At 37.4% G+C, this 17,905-nt stretch overlaps 1 protein-coding gene across 3 annotated transcripts in view; it reads right to left on the bottom strand.

Moving 5' to 3' along the window:
- XIRP2 (xin actin binding repeat containing 2) overlaps nt 1–17,905 on the bottom strand; it is a 74,089-nt gene that overhangs the window by 43,095 nt on the left and 13,089 nt on the right. For 2 of the 3 annotated variants that reach the window (XM_043487969.1, XM_043487970.1), the window contains exon 2: nt 4,638–4,798. In XM_043487969.1, coding sequence (XP_043343904.1) covers nt 4,638–4,694 — 57 coding nt within the window. In that variant the 5' untranslated portion in view covers nt 4,695–4,798. Of the gene's footprint in view, nt 1–4,637; nt 4,799–17,905 lie in introns of those variants that run through there. The other variant, XM_043487971.1, reaches the window with a different exon arrangement.

Raw genomic sequence — 17,905 nt, 5'->3', positions numbered from 1 at the left:
GCTCTTAGCACTGGTATTTGAGACTCTGGGTTGCTGGGGAGGGTCTAAGTTTAGAAAGACCCTGGTCCATCACTGGCAGTTTGCAGATGAGAAAGCTTGTTCCAATAGTAGTCACTTGGGACAACCTGAACCGCTTTGAGAAGTTGTGTCAGATACTCTGCCCTTGTGGGAAGCACACTAACGTGAAGGCTTTGGTTTTGACGATTCAGCACATTCCCCAGCCCAGCAGGCACTCAAGCCCAGGTGGGAAGACAACTGTTAAGCAAACAGGCCCCAGGCCAACCCACTCTCCTCTGGGATGTGTCCCAGCGTGAGACTGGGAGGAGAGTCAGTGACGCTTCATGCACAGAAGGTCTCCTGAGGGCTGGCCCAGTCCTGACATAACCCTGGAAGACTTGAGACCTGGGAGCAACTGGATACCTGTGAGCTGAGGTTCCCTGGGCTGTGGACTCTTAACGATCCTGAAATCCTGACTGAAATAAGTAGTTTCTCAAACAAATACTAAAAGTACAACACTATATTGAGGTTTTCCATACGCTAAAATGGGTTTCCAGAGGTGGCACAGTGGTAAAGAATCCACCTGCCAACGTAGGAGACACGAGATGTGGGTTTGATCCCTGGGTCGGGAAAATCCCCTGGTGGAGTAAATGGCAACCCACTCTAGTATTCTTGCCTGGGATATCCCATGGACAGAGCAGCCTGGCGGGCTACAGTCCGTGGGGTCACAAAGAGTTGGACAGGACTGACCGTGTGTGCATGTACACATGCGTGCAATACTCTAAAATACTGGAGATGAAATTAATATTCAGGATTATCTGAATTACTGGCAGACACTCAAGTGGTTGCTTTATCAAGTTTATAATGTTTCCCCTGTTACAGGGCCTGCCAAATATTTAAGAATAGCACATTAGCTCAATGGAAAGAAGGGATACATTCTGTCAAACTGTAACAAACTTCACACATAAATCCTGGTCAATTACTATCACTTGATACATGTTAAAATCATAAGAAATTATGGCGTCTCTTTTGAAATTTAAGATACTAAGAAAGGGACGGGTAAATTAAGGCTACAGTATTTCTCTTATTCCCCTCCATCATTTAATTTACATAAATGACCTTCAATTGATCATGTATAAATAATATATAAATATCAAATTACGGAAATCAAGCCAAATTTTGTTAAGAAGAAAGTTACCTTTTCCAACAACTATAAACAATGTCCAAATGATGTGCAAGTTAATCTGGTAGGTCTGATTAATTATGCTAATGAATGGATACTTTCCTAGTATGTGTGTTTGCACAAAAATATCAGTTCTTACACTGAATAGATTGCCTCTTATCTACTAATTAGAAAAAAATGAATATATCCATTCATTTCCTTTAACATCGTGCTTTGGAATTAGACCATGTTACATACACAACAATGCATACAGTTTGTTCATATTTTCTAGTAATACAATCATGACCCAGTACTCCTGATGCCACTTGCTGGCCTAAGGGAGAAAGCCCTTTGAGCTATAGTTTAGTTAGTGGGAGTGAAAAGGTTTTCTTGTTTAGTTCAGCTTGTAAGTGCAAGTTTACCTATGTATGATGGCAGGACTTACTCAAGAAGCAGCCTGTGGCTATAAGCTGGAGTGATGTTTCTTTGCTTAGACTGAAATCATTTTGCCTTGGTTAGCACCATGTACTGACATCCCAACTACTCCGTGTAATTGTCAGTGATCATATAACTTAGATTGCTTTGCATTGAACCTTTAAAAAATTGTTTATCCTTATTCTATGTTTCCTATTCTTGGACACAGCAATAAGATTTGGAATTTAATGGGTACACCAATAATAATTATTCTACTTAACAAATCAATTTAAATACCTAACACAAAATCTACCTAATGTTATTTTAATAGTAAGTTAATTTAAATACATAACACTTAAACCTAGGCAAGTATATTACATAGAGAATCAGCAATTTTGTTTACAAAGAACTGTTCTTGGTTTCTAGAGCATAATAGAAATAACATAATTTGGGGAGTAGGACAGTGATTCTAATCCCATGTGTGAGCCTTAAAACCTTGGGCTAGAGTTCCTTAACCTCAGTTTTCTTTCTTATAAACTAGGGGGAATAGCAAGATATTTCTCACAGATTTCTTGCAAGTGTTAAAAAAGAAGATAAAGGAAATAAAATTGCACAGTACAAAATGTCTTGTTTTGTTGCTTAATGAATGTTACTCCTCCTTTCTCCTCTAGGGGGCTTCTGTGGACTGATGCTTTTTCACAGGCAGGCCTTTCCTTTGTGATGGTGGTCTAGTCCCTAAGTCGTGTCGGACTCTTGCGACTTCAGCCTGCCAGCGTCCTCTGCCCATGGGACTCTCCAGGCAAGAAAACTGCAGTGGGCTGCCATTTCCTTCTCCAGGGGATCTTCCTGACCCAGGGATTGAACCCCGGTCTTCTGCATTGTAGGCAGATCCTTTACCAACTGAGCTCCGAGGGAAGCCCCAGCCTTTCATGTTCAACAAAATACCATCTGGCTGATTCTAGGACAAAGAGAAACTGATCTAGGACAAAGAAACTATCTCAGTGTGATTCAAATATAATGGATTCAGTTTGGGTCAAATCAATGACTTCCAAAACATAAAATATTTGGTTTATTTGTGTAGACAAAACTTGGCTATAAGTAGTTTCCACGCTTTTTTGATTAAACAATCATTTGATGCAATTGACCAAATGAGGCAGTTATTTTGCTGTATCTTAGATATTCATCAGGATTTCTCTGAGATAATATATATGCTCATTTTTCTCAAAATATTAGCTTAGGGGCAAACCAAACAATAGGGCATTTTTTGGACCAAAGATGCTTTCCTGTATAAGAAGAGGCAGTTTAATATAGTTAAAAGAGAACTAAAGTCAAGAGACTTTGAATCTAGTCTGGCTGTGTTGCTATCTAATTACATGACCTCCCATAAATCGCTGTCCCTCAGTTTGTCTTATCTATACATGGGCAGGAAAGACAGGGACTATTAAATTCCTTTTACATAGATTTTCTTCAGAATAGCACTGAAATTAAATTTTTTTTATATTAAATAGTGAGACATTTAGTTTCCCATGTGCCCGATTTAAATGTTTTCCTTTTAACATACTATAAATACAAATCATGCATTTGTTTTATGGCATATTATCCTCGTGCCTAGCAAGATAAAAGTCTTCCTAGATAAAAGATAGCTTAGTAAAAAACTAGTCTTTAGGTATTTTCAAACTCAGCTTGTTTCCCCAAGAAACATTTTTCCAATTTATAACCTAACTTGTGGTGAAGTTGCTTAATGATCCAGCAGGGGGTGCTATGTCAGAAGACTGGCAGGAGGCGCTGGAGGGATACTATTTGTTTAGGAAGTTATTTAGATACTTATTTCTCTACATTCATTCAACATCTATGCTGTGTCTAAAATGTATTTTAATTACGATGTAAAATCTTAAATGTCATCTAGAATTGCAATATTGTTAATGAGTTTGGCACAGTCATTCTTGTCTCTGAATAATTTGTAAAGAAAAACGCGGCTTCACAGTAGCTATTTTAGAATACCACCTTTCTTAGCTATTCTTTCTCTCTTTCGGATAAATGAACATCTTTGCTAATTTGGAGATTATGATTATAAAAGAATATCCTTACATTCCATTAAACTGTAAGGCTTCTACTAATAAAATGACTTCTCAAATCCTGTGGATTGAAGGCCACAGAATATGGAGCCCAACAAACTCTTTTGAATATGACTTTATTATGCATTGGCTCTAAAAATCGGTGGTCTTACTGGATCCTGCTGTTTCCTATAATCATAACTGGTTTAGCAGAGTGCCTACATTGCTAATCTCCCTCATTTCTATGTTGATTAAGCTACTTGTAATGGATTTAGTGCATACAGAGAAATGAAAAAAGCAAAAGAAATTATATTGCCAGTGAATTTAAATTAACTATACATGTGAACAAGGAGGGTGGGAGGCAGACCCACATTATTAAGATTTTGAAATTAATTCCCAACCTTCCTGAGGAGAATAGCTATAGGTTAAATGATAATTGTGGCAATAATAACACATTTATACAGTGCCTTACGGCTTATATGTAAATCATCTCTTTGACTCTTCACAGAGACCCTCTGCAGCAGGTGGGTTTTCCCATTTTTCAGTTAAGGAAACTGAAGTTCAGAGAGGGGTTAAGATAGTAGCCCAAGTTTATACAAATGGTAAGTGGCAGCGTGCATGCTAAGTGGCTTTAGTCATTTCTGACCTTTTATGACCCTATGGGCTGTAGCCTGACAGGCTCCTCTGTCCATGAGATTCTTCATGGAAGAATACTGGAGTGGATTACCATGCCCTCTTCCAGGGTATCTTCCTGACCCAGGGATTAAACCTTAGTCTCTTACGTCTCCTGCATTGGCAAGCAGGTTCTTTACCACTAGCGCCACCTAGGAAGCCCCAGTAAGTGGCAGAGCTGAAGCTTAATTTCAGATACCCTGAATTTGATACACATTATTTCTGTTTTCTCTACTTTATCCAATTGTCCAGTAGTATTCTTATGTTGCCATGTAAAGAGGGCATGTGAAAGGCAGACAATCAGCAGGTCTAATGCAGAAGCCCCAGGAGCAGCTTACATTGGCGGAGAAGCTGCGGCAGTCGCCCCTGGAAACAGCTGCCTGGTACCTCGCCATCCGTTCCTTCAAGGACACCACCTCTTGGAGGTCTGACACTCCCTTGCTCTGCGCAGCAGTGTCTTCTGCAAATCCACTCGCAGGCTTATTAGGGCCAGCAGTCACTAAAAACAAAGGTAGCATGCTCAGATAAGATTCAGGTTTTGAAAAGAAAATATCATCTTAGGAACAGTGAAGGCACTTAAAACACCTTCTTTTTTTTTTTTTTTTAACTTTCAAGCAAAGCTACAAAATGCCAATAGAGAAGCATCTGCTTATGCAAACAGCAAATGAAAGTACTGACTGCCTCACTCCTCCTGCCATTATTCTGATAAACAGTAAGCATTTATTAAGAGATACATAATGTTAATGAAACTCCTGAAGCACTATGTGTTGGATTTATGCTAAATGCTATAAAAGCATAATCTCATTTACTTCTCTAACAACCTCATGAAGTATGTTCCATTATTTTCTAAAATTTATAGATAAAGAAAACGGAGAATCAGAGTAGTTAAAAAACTTTCCCATGATCACACAATTAGTAAGTGTCAGATTTGGTGGTTTGACTAAATCTTTAGCAAGTCTAAAAATTGCACTTCGCCTTTCACCTTACCCTTCAACCCTCAAGGAGATAGATCTAGGAAGAACTATTTAGATAGATCTAAAATATGTGAATGCTATGAGAATTATAGACTGGATTTTCTCCTTTTATTTCATTGAGGCGTGTGTTACATAGGACAGAATTAATAGTTCCCTTTAAAAAAAAGTTTTACCAGTCATTTCAGATCACCTGATATTTTCCCACCAAAGCCACCTACCTGACAAAAATATAGGGCATTAGATATTACATATTTGCAAACAGAGCAAAAGGCTGATTGCATGACCACAGAGTAACAGATGTTAGAAGCAGAACAGTCTGAGAGATGCTGTAGTCTCATCTGGTCTAATCGGTTCCTTTCAGGCATAAGGAAACACATCTAGATGTTTCCTGATGTGAAAGGAATATAAGGACCCTCCCTGGTTAGTGTGATTCTCCATGTCTATTTAAATATAGGTGCCAGAGTTGGTTTCAAAACTAGTTTTTGTTATTTAATTCAGTGTTCTTTGCTGCTACCACTGTTTGTTGGTTTACTATTCACTCTTTAAAAATTGTAATTCCAAAATCATTTCAAGGGCTCCTTCTAGGACCAACCAGTGAATGGTGTGTGTGTGTGTGTTGATCGTTTATCACTCATTCATACACCCCCGCCTTTCTCCTTAGGGCTTGTTGTTTTCTGAACTCATAGGGTAGTGGTCTTTGGTGTACTTTGTTATTTGAATTGCTTTACTAACACTGACTCAAAGCCCCAGACAACCCCAGTTAACAGACCACTTTCCTCCCTGCCCTGCTCCCCTATCTTCCCACCTTGTCCCCACACTGAACCATCTCATTGCATTGTTTGTTTTTTCTATCAGCTACTTCAAAGTTTATGTACACACAGCAATTTGAGAATAATATGTGTGACCCAGCAGAGACTAAAAATCATTTGTAGTTTGACTCTGTGAGTATTTGGCTTTCCTTAAGGACTTCTTATTATATTAAACTATAAATATATTTTAAAGTTTTAATATTTTTTTTTTTATATTTATTTATTTTATTTATTTATTTGGCTGTTCCCAGCCTTAGCTGCAGCATGTGGGATCAAGTTCCCTGACCAGGGATTGAACCCTGGCCCCCTGCATTGGGAGCACAGAGTCTTAGCCTCTAGACCACCAGGGAAGTCCCAAGTTTTAATATTTTTTATGTTTTATTTCACACATATCAAAAAGCAACAAAATATAAGGCAACAAGACATTGTATCATATGCATGCTGTGATTATATAACCTGATATATTCACAATAAATGTGAATTATTTTTTAAAATTCATCTGTCTTCCGAAACCTCTATATATCCACACAAAAGTATAACTCCTCCAGACAATCCTGACAAAAAGAGATTCCCACAAACTACTGAAAGTCTTTCACATGCTGAAGAAAATATGTCTTTATTTTTCTCTGTGCATTGTCTATTTGCACAGATGAATTCTGATTATGTTCAGCCATACTCCTCTTGTTGTAAATGGTCACTATATAAACATTATTGAACATGAGCCACTAAAGTTTTTCCACATTATGATATAAATTTCATTTTGCCAATTATTCATAAAATATGTCATTCTTTTATCAATCTTAACAGAAAGTCAGTAGTTTATTTTTGCAAAATTTTACAGAGTATTTATTTACTTTCCAAATATTTTGATTTTTATCAATTTTTATTCTACTTACTGGGAAATGCCTAAGATTATTAATGGTCAGGAAATCAGTTGCCTGAGTATTAAAGAGATTTGGCTTCCATTGCCTTGTGGCTGTTTATTCTGATCACAGAAAAGACATTACATTTTAATCTCTCTGTTTTTCTCTCTCTCTCTCCCTCTCTTTTCCCCATCAGTGACTTTGCCTACACAGGCAGGGTAGTGGAGTAGAAAACCTACCTGGAGAAAATAACTTGTGTCCATGTTATTTTTTAACATCCTAAGTCAATGTCTTTTAATTTCCTCATCTGAAAAACAAGCTGATGCTTCCTGTCAAATGTACTGTGAGGCAGCGCACCCATCTGTTCCTATCCTGATGTTGATGACACCTGATGTAAACTTGTAAGGTTCACAAAACAGTCTCTTTTTTTCCTTTTAATTTATTTATTTATTAAAAGATAATTGCTTTACAGAATTTTGTTGTTTTCTGTCAAACCTCAACATGAATCACCATAGGTATACATGTATCCCCTCCCTTCTGAACCTCCCTCCCATCTCCCTCCCCATCCCACCCCTCTAGGTTTATACAGAGCCCCTGTCTGAGTTTTCTGAGCCACACAGCAAATTCCTGTTGGCTATCTATTTTATGCACCCCACTCTAGTACTCTTTCCTGGAGAATCCCATGGATGGAGGAGCCAGGTGGGCTTCCGTCTATGGGGTCGCACAGAGTCGGACACAACTGCAGCGATTTAGCAGCAGCAGCAGCAGCATCTATTTTACATACTGTAATGTAAGTTTCCATGTTACTCTGTCCATACATCTCACCCTCTCCTCCCCTCTCCCATGTCCATTAGTCTATTCTCTATGTCTGTTTCTCTATTGCTGCCCTGTAAATAAATTCTTCAGTACCATTTTTCTAGATTCTGTATATGTGCGTTAGAATACAATATTTATCTTTCTCTCTTTCTGACTCACTTCACTCTGTATAATAGGTTCTAGATTCATCCACCTCATCAGAAATGACTCAAATGCATTCCTTTTTATGGTCGAGTAATATTCCATTGTGTGTATGTACCACAGCTTCTTTATCCATTCATCTGTTGATGGACATCTAGGTTGCTTCCATGTTCTAGCTATTGTAAATAGTGCTGCAATGAACAATGGGATACGTGTGTCTTTTTCAATTTTGGTTTCCTCAGGGTATATGCCTAGGAGTGGGATTGCTGGGTCATATGGTGGTTTTAATCCTAGTTTTTAAGGAATCTCCATACCGTCTTCCATAGTGGCTGTATCAGTTTACATTCCCACCAACAGTGCAAGAGGGTTCCCTTTTCTCCACACCCTCTCCAGCATTTATTGTCTGTAGACTATTTGATGGGGGCCATTCTGACCGGTGTGAGGTGATATCTCATTGTAGTTTTGAATTGCATTTCTCTAATAATAAGCAATGTTGAGCATCTTTTCATGTATTTGTTAGCCATCTGTAAGGACAGTCCCTTTCTTAGTGATGTGTGGCAAAGAAGATAGGAACATTGGTTGCCCGACCTCATGATATGCTCTTTCATAATACGACTGAGAATAGAAACAGTGTTAATGAGTTTAGGGTAACTTTAAAGAGAAAGGTAACACAGAACAAAGTGGGTGTAAGACAGACTCACAGACATCCCGTACAACACAGGGAATATAGCCAATATTTTGTAATAACTGTAAATGGAAGATAACCTGTAAAAATTAAATAATTGTTAAAAAATACTAATAATTGACTGAAAACTAAAGACGCTATTGTCATAAAATACTTGTAGAAAATAGGGAATAATAGAACCTGTAAGTATTCTAATGGAAAACAGAGTGTGGAGGAACATGCTATAAGGCTACAGTGGTCTGTGAAAAAGAGGAAGGGAAAATAAAATTTTAGATGACTATTTCTGATAGAAAGCATTATAAATACTTACATCACAAAACCAATGTACTAGAAGTTATTTGTCTCTGGGGTTTAGAGGTAATTCACTGTGCAGATGAGTAAATAAACTTTTTTAAAAGTTCAATGAATTCTCTCAAATATCCAGTTAATGAGTTCTCCAGCCCAGCCTAGAATCTATTGTAATCCTATATATAGAATGTTTTATTTGCTGATAAGAAAATAATTGCTAATCCACCCCAAAATTAATTCTTTGTGTAATAGAATATATCCTGTAAAGCAGAAAGAGCATATAAGGAAGCACTTGGAAAGAATATATATCACTAACAAATCTAAGCTGTTATCATGAGACTATTAGAAACCAAGAGTAAGAATGCCTTTTCAAAGAATTCTGAGGTTCTTAGGGAAAAGATTTCTATTATTGCCTTTTGTAATATAAGAAGTTATATATTCCAGTTAGACCCAATTTGTGTCCACTTCCTATTTTCTTAAATCATGAGAGAGTGTGTGACTATTTTTCATGTCTCTATTTTCCATAAGTCCCAAACATGTGCTTTTCTTCTGCAGTTTTTAAAAATGAAGAAACTGACTAAACCAATTGATCAATCAAGCAAATTTACCAAGGTTGAAAAATTTATTATGCTTCCTTGAATTTTACTTCCTGTGGAAAGTCCTTGTTTAAGGAATTTTTAAAAAAGCAAAGTAGTACAAGGTAAGGCAGAATGCCCTGACTTTGTTGAGCAATTATTCATCTACATGTAATCAGTCACAGAAGGGTTTGCATAGTCAGCCTTCTGTGTTTTCTTGGAGGTGATCATAGCTTTAAGATATCAGATATAGAAAATGATGAGGAATAGTCAATGTATTGAATACAATTTGAAATTTTCTCCTAATTTCACAATTTCTGTTATCAGTGAAAGAATTCTTAGAAATATGCAGAGACTAATATCAAGAGGCATTTCAAAAGGGTCACTGAGACATTTGCTATGAACTAGTCTTCTAATTAGCTGTTCAGGAATTTTCAAAGATGCAATTCAGTGTTTTTATTTTATAAATGATATGTTCCTAGAGCATTAAAAATTACAAATCTATCCTTATTTCTCATTTAACAAATGTCTAAAAGCTGAAATAACAAGTTATAAATATAATTCTAAGGTCTTTCTAGAGTAATGACTTGGAAATAAAGGTTAATGTCTAGATACATAGTGGTAGGCTCAGTGTATTGCTTCAAAATACTGTCAAAGTCATAAAAGTGTTTATTTAGAAAACACCTAATGTGGCAGGATTCACACGGCCAAGTGCTTTGTCATGATCTTGTTTCTAAAGCAAGATTCAATCTCAGCACATTTTCTAAATTTAAATATGTCTTCCTACTTTTAAAATATGAGAGGCCCATTCCCAAATCATAGTTGTGGGTTAAGTTTTATGGAAAAGATGATTATGTCAATGGATGTTATTGGATGAAAGACTGATATTGAACACTGGGAGCTTTAAAACTGGCTTATACAAGGATGGTGTAAATTTTTGTGAGTCACCTCTTTACTTCTCTCTTTTGCCTGTGCAATACAAGCTATGTGAAATAAAGTAAAAAAATACTTTGACCTCTTTATTTCACTAAAAGACTGCTAGAGTCTGAGTTGTGAAGCTGATATTTGGTCTCTCTGGTTTAGAGCACAGGTATAAGCAGAGGTGTGTCTGATTTCCTAGCTGTGGTGAAATCAGAAGCAAAATTATCAAAGGTGGGAAAAGAACTAAAGGTATAAAAGTTTTTTAGAAGAATTAAAAAGCACACATTGAAGGCAGTTAATATAGTCACTGTATGCTGCAGAGGGCTCCCTGGCTAGTTCAGATGCTAAAAAATCTGCCTGCAATTCAGGAGACCTGGGTTTGATCCCTGGGTCCAGAAGATCCCCTGGAGAAGGGAAAGGCTTCCCACTCGTGTTCTTGCCTGGAGAATTCCATGGACAGAGAAGCCTGGAGAGCTATAGTACATGGTGTCACAAAGAGTTGGACACGACTGAGAGCTAACACTTTCTTTATCATATGCTGCAGAAGAGAAAAACCAATAGCATACTAACGACAATGTGAAAGAAGATGACAAAGATGATGTGAAAGAGAAAAGACAGCAAAATTCAAAATGCTACTACAAGATAGTAGCATTTCAGTGGGAAGGTGGAGGAATGAGCAGAACAAATGAAAAATAGAATTTTTGCTGAAAATAGAAGAAATATTTGCTGAAAATAAAAGTTGGGCATTGGTAGATTTAAAGTATCTACCATAATCCAGGATAAAAAGTAATTTTAAAACACCAATAGTAAATCATGGTAAAACATTTCAGAATCAAGGAAAAGAAATTACCCAGACAGATTGAAAGATTTCTGTGATGATGAGGCAAAATTCAGGATGAACACTAAAAGCAGTTAGAGAACTGATGACTGAAATTTTACTTTTGAGAACTAGAGTCTATGTGAATTCAAGTTGGTACTCTGTGAAAAGTCAATAAAAATCAAAGCACAATCCTTTTAAGTCAGCCCAAAAGAAAACAAAGTCTTAACAAAATCAAATGGAATAGTGTAAAACCAAATGTAAATAAACGTGTGCCAAACTTCACCTAAAAGACAAAGACAAACAAGTCCAATCATATGCCACCTGCAAGACAAAATTTAAAAAGAAAATATTGGGCAAAAAATTGTCAGGCAAAAATAAATGAAGAGGAGTTATCATGGCTATATTCCTTTCATGCAGTAGCATTAAAAACAAAAATATGTTCAATGAAATAGAGAGCTATTCTATAAATAGAAGATGCCACCCCACTATGAAGCCATAGCAACAATGGGCTTCTGCATAGAACAGAAACATATAAAGGTCATCTGTAACAAAAAGGAGAATTTTTATATAATTTTTGTGAATATAATTGCTGTGGATGTCTTTAATCTTTTTCCATCTTTGCCATATGAAACTTCAAAAATAAACTAGTTGAATTATACTTTAATAAGGTTTATTTTAATGTCATTTATGTATTCTTTATTATTAAACAAATGCTGATTATAATAAACATGACATATTCACTATGCTCCAGAGCCTCCAGTCTAATTGGTAAGAGAGACAGGCAATTTTAGCCCAGAGAGTTTATGGTTTTCCATCAGGTTGAGTTGGAAGACCCTGGGGTGGGGAGAACCTAATCTACCTGGGTGTGTCATTGGTTAGGTGTCAGGAAGGCATCCTGAGAAGTGGAACTTCTGCCCTGAAACAAGAAAGAGTTGGCATGTGACTATGTGGAAGAGAAGAAGATGCAGAAAAGGAAGGAAGCAGCAGCATTACCAACAAATCTTGTTGGGAAAATTAGGCAATGCTTTGGAGGAAAACATTAAGAGTTTCTCACCACATGTCAAAGTCAGGAAAATATTTAGAAAATACCTAATGTGACCAGATTCACACCACCAAGTGCTTTGTCATGATCTTATTTCTAAAGCAAGACTTAACTGATTTTTAAAATGATGAAAATTCATTAGAGAGATATAGCTAATTCATAAAATGCATTCAGTTGGACTTCCTCAGCATAAAAATTCAAAGTGACAAAATCTTTCAAAATATGTATGAGACAGAAGAAAACTGGAGGAGGGACAAGCATAATAAATAGGCTGAAGTGTTAATTTTCCAATTTTCTATAAATAACACTGGTCGAGAAAAAAAGCTAACATTATTGAAAAGACAAATTAATGACTCAAAAGAATGATTCACAAGCAAAAAAACAATAGTGAATATGTATAAAGTGCTTCCTACGTGTCAGACATTAGTCTTTTTAATGCTCTCCACTGCCTTATGAGGTAGAGACTATATTTATTTTTAATCTCCATTTTACAGATAAGGAAACAGAGACACACAAAGACTGTCAAACTTGCTCAAGGTCAGGTGGCTAATAAGCTTCGGAGCTGGAAGGGAAGCTAGACAATCTGGCTCTGGGTTCTGTGACTTAAGTACAATTCTATGCTATATCTCAAGAAGTACAAGTGTCCAAAACCAAAAGACAAACCCAAACAATTACCTTCCCAAGGAAAGAGATGAAGTAAAATTCAAACAACAAAATGATGTCTATTTTTTTTCTAACTGACTCACTGCATATGCAATAAAAGCATAAAATAAACAAGTAGCCCTAGAAAACTGATCTGATGTATAATTATGACTCAAAAGAAAGTCTAAGGTTTAATAGTAATATGAACTCTCAGGCAGAAAAATAAGAATTTAAAGATTTTTTTTATTAGAAATTTTCTAAAATCAATTTAAGAAGCCTTTATTTAGTTCAGACTAAAAGCGAGGCAGAGAATGAGCTGGAGTGTCACATGAAAGTCCACAAAACTGATGCAAATACAGATGTCAGCTTCAAGAAGGCAAGTGTACTTTTGGAGACGTATCAATAGCCTCGCTATTATATTCTGGATGGATTCTAAAGAAGCGAACTACTTAGTACTCAGAAAATTGACTCAGAACTAAATTGGGAGAATGATGAACTAAATTCCATCAAATCTAAATATATGATTTATAACCCAGCTCAAATTTGTGTACACCAGATCAAATCTATGGACTCAGAGCCATTAGCATGAATAAATTTTCTATAATTCTTAATATTTGCATATCCCTCAGCTAATAATAAAATTCATCTCTTTTAAACATTCAGAATGCTGCTGCCAAGTCAAATTTGTACTCAATTTGAGTTTTATATATTTTACCCTCATTTGAATATTATAAAACCAAGAAATAGGTGGAGAATAAAATGAAAGAGCAAGTGTATAGCAAATCTTGCATTAATTTACAGTGTTTAAAAAAACACATGGAGAAGAAGGGCAGAGAGTTAGCTGAGTAAAAGTGTTTGACGTGACGGCACAAAAGGCATGCTGTGGCATAGGAACCCAGTAAATCAGATTCCACCTTTTAAACTAACTCCCTTTGGCCCCATTCCCCCCAGAAGCATTGTGTTGCGTGTACTCTGGTCACCTCTCCAAAATCCATTCATTCATGTGATTTGCACAATTTATACATTAACAAGAACAGATCATCTCTCGGAGTAATAAAAAGGATTAGCTCTTGCCTCCTTAGTAAATCTTCCCTAACCACTGTTCTCCTAATTCAGGTACTGGAAGAGATCCTACACATCCAATTGCCTTACAGAGGAGAAAGACAAGGTTTAGCAATGTGGTAAACAAAGTATAGGTTCTCAAAATATGTGTACATCCTTATCCCCAAAATCTGTCAGTGTGTGTGTGTGTGTGTGTGTGTGTGTGTGTTCAGTTATGTCTGACTCACTGAGACCCCAAGGACTGTAGCCTGCCAGGCTCCTCTGTCCATGGAGTTCTCTAGGCATGAATACTGGAGTGGGTTGCCATTTCCTTCTTCAGGGGATCTCCCTGATCCAGGGCTCGAACCTGTGTCTCTTGCTTTTCTTGCATTGGCAGGCGGGTTCTTCACCACTGCACCACTGAGAAGCCCCAGAATCTGAGAATATGATATTTTATTGGGTTGACCAAAAGTTCGTTCAGATTTTCCTGCAAGATCTTACAGAAAAACTTGAATGTACTTTCTGGTCAACCCAGTACATGACAAAGGGGACTTTGCAGATGTGATTAAGAATTTTAAGGTGGGAAGATCATCCGGGATTGTCCAGGTGGGTTGAATGTAGTCACAAGGTTTCACATGAGGGAAAGAGAGGCAGGAGAGTCAGAGTCAAAAAGGAGAGGTAATGACAGAGGTGGAGAGGGGGAAGAAGGTGAAGAAGGAGAAGAAAAGGAGGAGGAAGAAGGAGAGGAGGAAAGAGAGGAGGAAGGGGAATGAGAGGGAGGGGAGGAGAAGAAGAGTGGGGTAGGGGAGAGGGAGAGAGAGATGTAATACAAAATCTAAGCTACTGGCTTTGAAAGCAGAGGAGAGATTCCATGAGTCAAGGAATAGGTAGATTCTAAAAGCTTAAAAAGGTAAGCTCCCCCATAGAACTTCTAGGAGGAGGGGGTTCCCAGCCAACACTGTGATGTTGATCCAGTGAAACTTGTTTTGGACCTCCAGAACTGTAATAGAATGGATTTGTGGTATTGTAAGCACAACTGTATGTATTAATAACTGCATTGATTTGTTACAGCAGCAATAGAAAACTAATACAAGCATCCACTGTACATATACATACACCTCACCAAGTCGGAAATCACTACACAGTAAACTCTTTTTATGGCATATTTCAGTTCTAGCTGCCCCAAATTTCATAGATTTATATACATAAATCATGCTCTGATGGAAACATCTTTGAATTTCTTCATGCCTCAAAGAATAAATGTCCACTTACTTATAGATAAGACTCAGTATAAAAGTCCACTTAGATTCTAATCTCTCTGAGTAACAGAACTGCCATTTCTAACTGTAATAACAACTTCTTGTATAGACTTGTCTTCTCTTTTCTGCAGCCCCTATCATCTCATAAGAAGTTCTCCTGGTACAAGAGCAGTTATAAATGTATAGAATTTAGACAAATTAAATAATCATTAGTGCTTAATATTGCTAGTTTGGACATAGTTGAAAATTCAATCATATTGCTATTAAATATTTTAAATTGATTGCTTAAAGTATTGGACAGTTAAAAAATCAATAATTGAATTAAATTACTTAAATTTCTTTGAAATGGTCAAATAAATTGAAACTATTAAATGTCTATAGATGATGCATCCTTTTACAAAATACGTCTCGTTAGATATTTTCCTAACACAATGAGACTTATATTGCATTACAACAATAACTACTTGTTCAGTTCGGTTCAGTTCAGTTCAGTCGCTCAGTCGTGTCCGACTCTTTGAGACCCCATGAATTGCCGCATGCCAGGCCTCCCTGTCCATCACCAACTCCCCGGAGTTTACTCAGACTCATGTCCATCGAGTCTGTGATGCCATCCAGCAATCTCATCCTCTGTTGTCCCCTTCTCCTCCTGCCCCCAATCCCTCCCAGCATCAGGGTCTTTTCCAGAGTCAACTCTTCGCATAAGGTACCCAAAGTATTGGAGTTTCAGCTTCAGCATCAGTCCTTCCAGTGAATACCCAGGACTGATCTCCATATCAATTATGTGTTAGCCATTTTACATGTACATTTTTACAAGTCATTTTATGTGTAATTCTTATAACAACTCTACCTGATGGATGGTATTATTTCCAGTTTACTAATGGCAAAAGTAACATTTAAAAAGATAAAATCATACAGTAAGTGGCTGAGCTTGAAAAAGTTCAGGTATTTCTGAGTACAAGGCTATTCAACTCTGCACAGTCTTTTATGTAAGTATTTTTCATTAACATATAACATTATAAAGTAAACTTTTAATGGAGGGTATGAATCTCCCTTTCTGCTTCCTAAACATCTACACACAAATCCTTTATTTCAGAGTATCTAGGGATAAATCAAAGGGAAACCAAGAAGTTGAATTTCTGTGACTCCAAGTGAGTTCTTTTTTATCCTTATAAGCTTGAGTTTAGAACTGGAAATCAAGCAAATTCTTCTATATTTCTTTGGTCACCGTAGAGCTCAAACTTGAGATGGGGTTAGGTATTGATCCAAGCCAGCAGGGACAGAGTCAAGCTTTTCTGTAGGGGAAGGAAATGCAAAGCCAGGACTGCTCTCATTGCTATTGATTTGTTTTGCCTCAGGGCATGGGAGGTGGTGGCCTGATTCCATCAAAGTTTCTTCTTGTTTAAATCTGTATCCCAGGTATACAATAAGGGTATTTGATAAACTCTCCCCTTAAGACTTTCAGCATACATTTAGTAAACATTTATTACTCATCTACTGTTAACCATAAAGAATGCCGAGCCTCGAAGAACTGATGCTTTTGAATTGCGGTGCTGGGGAAGACTCTTGAGAGTCCCTTGGACAGTAAGGAGATCAAGTCAATCCTAAAGGAAATCAGTCCTGAATATTTATTGGAAGGACTGATGCTGAAGCTGAAGCTCCAATATTTTGGCGACCTGATGCTAAGAGCTGACTCACTGGAAAAGACCTGATGCTGGAAAAGATTGAGGGCAGAGGAGAAGCAGGCAACAGAGGATGAGATGGTTGGATGGCATCACCAACTGAATGGACATGAATTTGAGCAAACTCCAGGAGACAGTGAAGGGCAGGGAAGCCTGGTGTGCTGCAGTCCGTGGGGTCACAGAGAGTCAGACATGACTTAGCAACTGAACAACAACAACTGTTTGACCAAGCATAGTGCTCAGGGCAGGGCACACATTAATCACCGTTGTATTTAGTCCTGCTCTACTTGAAAAGAGAAGAAAAGAAAACCCCCAGAGTGATCCTCAAGAAACACAGTGTTCTAAGTGTTGATCTGGCCTTGTGTCTAAAAAGAGAACTACAACAGCTTGCATCATTTCCACATGCTGACTTAGGAATAAAAAGTTCCCATCTGGCTGGCCCTACCAAGGAAGTTCGCTTTTGTGAATACGCAGCAGATGGAGTCCTCCTGAGGTGGGGAATCCTAAAGGAACTTGGTGACACACACACCACATCCCCATCCCCTAAGCCACATCCATTTATACTGAGATGAAACGGAATTAAAATAGATCAAGGCTAATCATATTGATGGGGTTGAAAAGTTCCTCACATGTATCCTCATAATGGCTTAATTTCTCTTCAGATTTTTCCCACTTAACCCAAGCAAGGAGTAGCTCTCTCTCTTGTGCTCTCCCAATGTTTGAAAATTACACTTCCTTTTGTATTATGTGTTACTTTTTATTGTATTGTTGAATCTCTCTGTCATCCCTACTTCTCTCCCCTTCTGCCTATATTCAAGTTCCTCTAGCACAGGGCTGGGTTAAGCTCATTTTGAAACCCATTTTATACCCCTTTCTGCCTGGGTTTCATCCTGCATGAAGCAAACCCAAGGGAGATTAACCATCTACTCTGGACCCAGAAAGCCTGATATTTATTCTGTCTCTGACACTTTTGACTTTAAGCAAATTTCTTAACCCCTGGAAGCCTCCTTCTTCTTACCTATAACATGAGAATGACATCAGAACCTCAATG

The sequence above is a fragment of the Cervus canadensis genome, chromosome 15, assembly GCF_019320065.1.
Source record: "Cervus canadensis isolate Bull #8, Minnesota chromosome 15, ASM1932006v1, whole genome shotgun sequence".
Lineage (NCBI taxonomy): Eukaryota > Metazoa > Chordata > Mammalia > Artiodactyla > Cervidae > Cervus > Cervus canadensis.
This window is presented reverse-complemented; position numbering and strand designations above follow the sequence as displayed.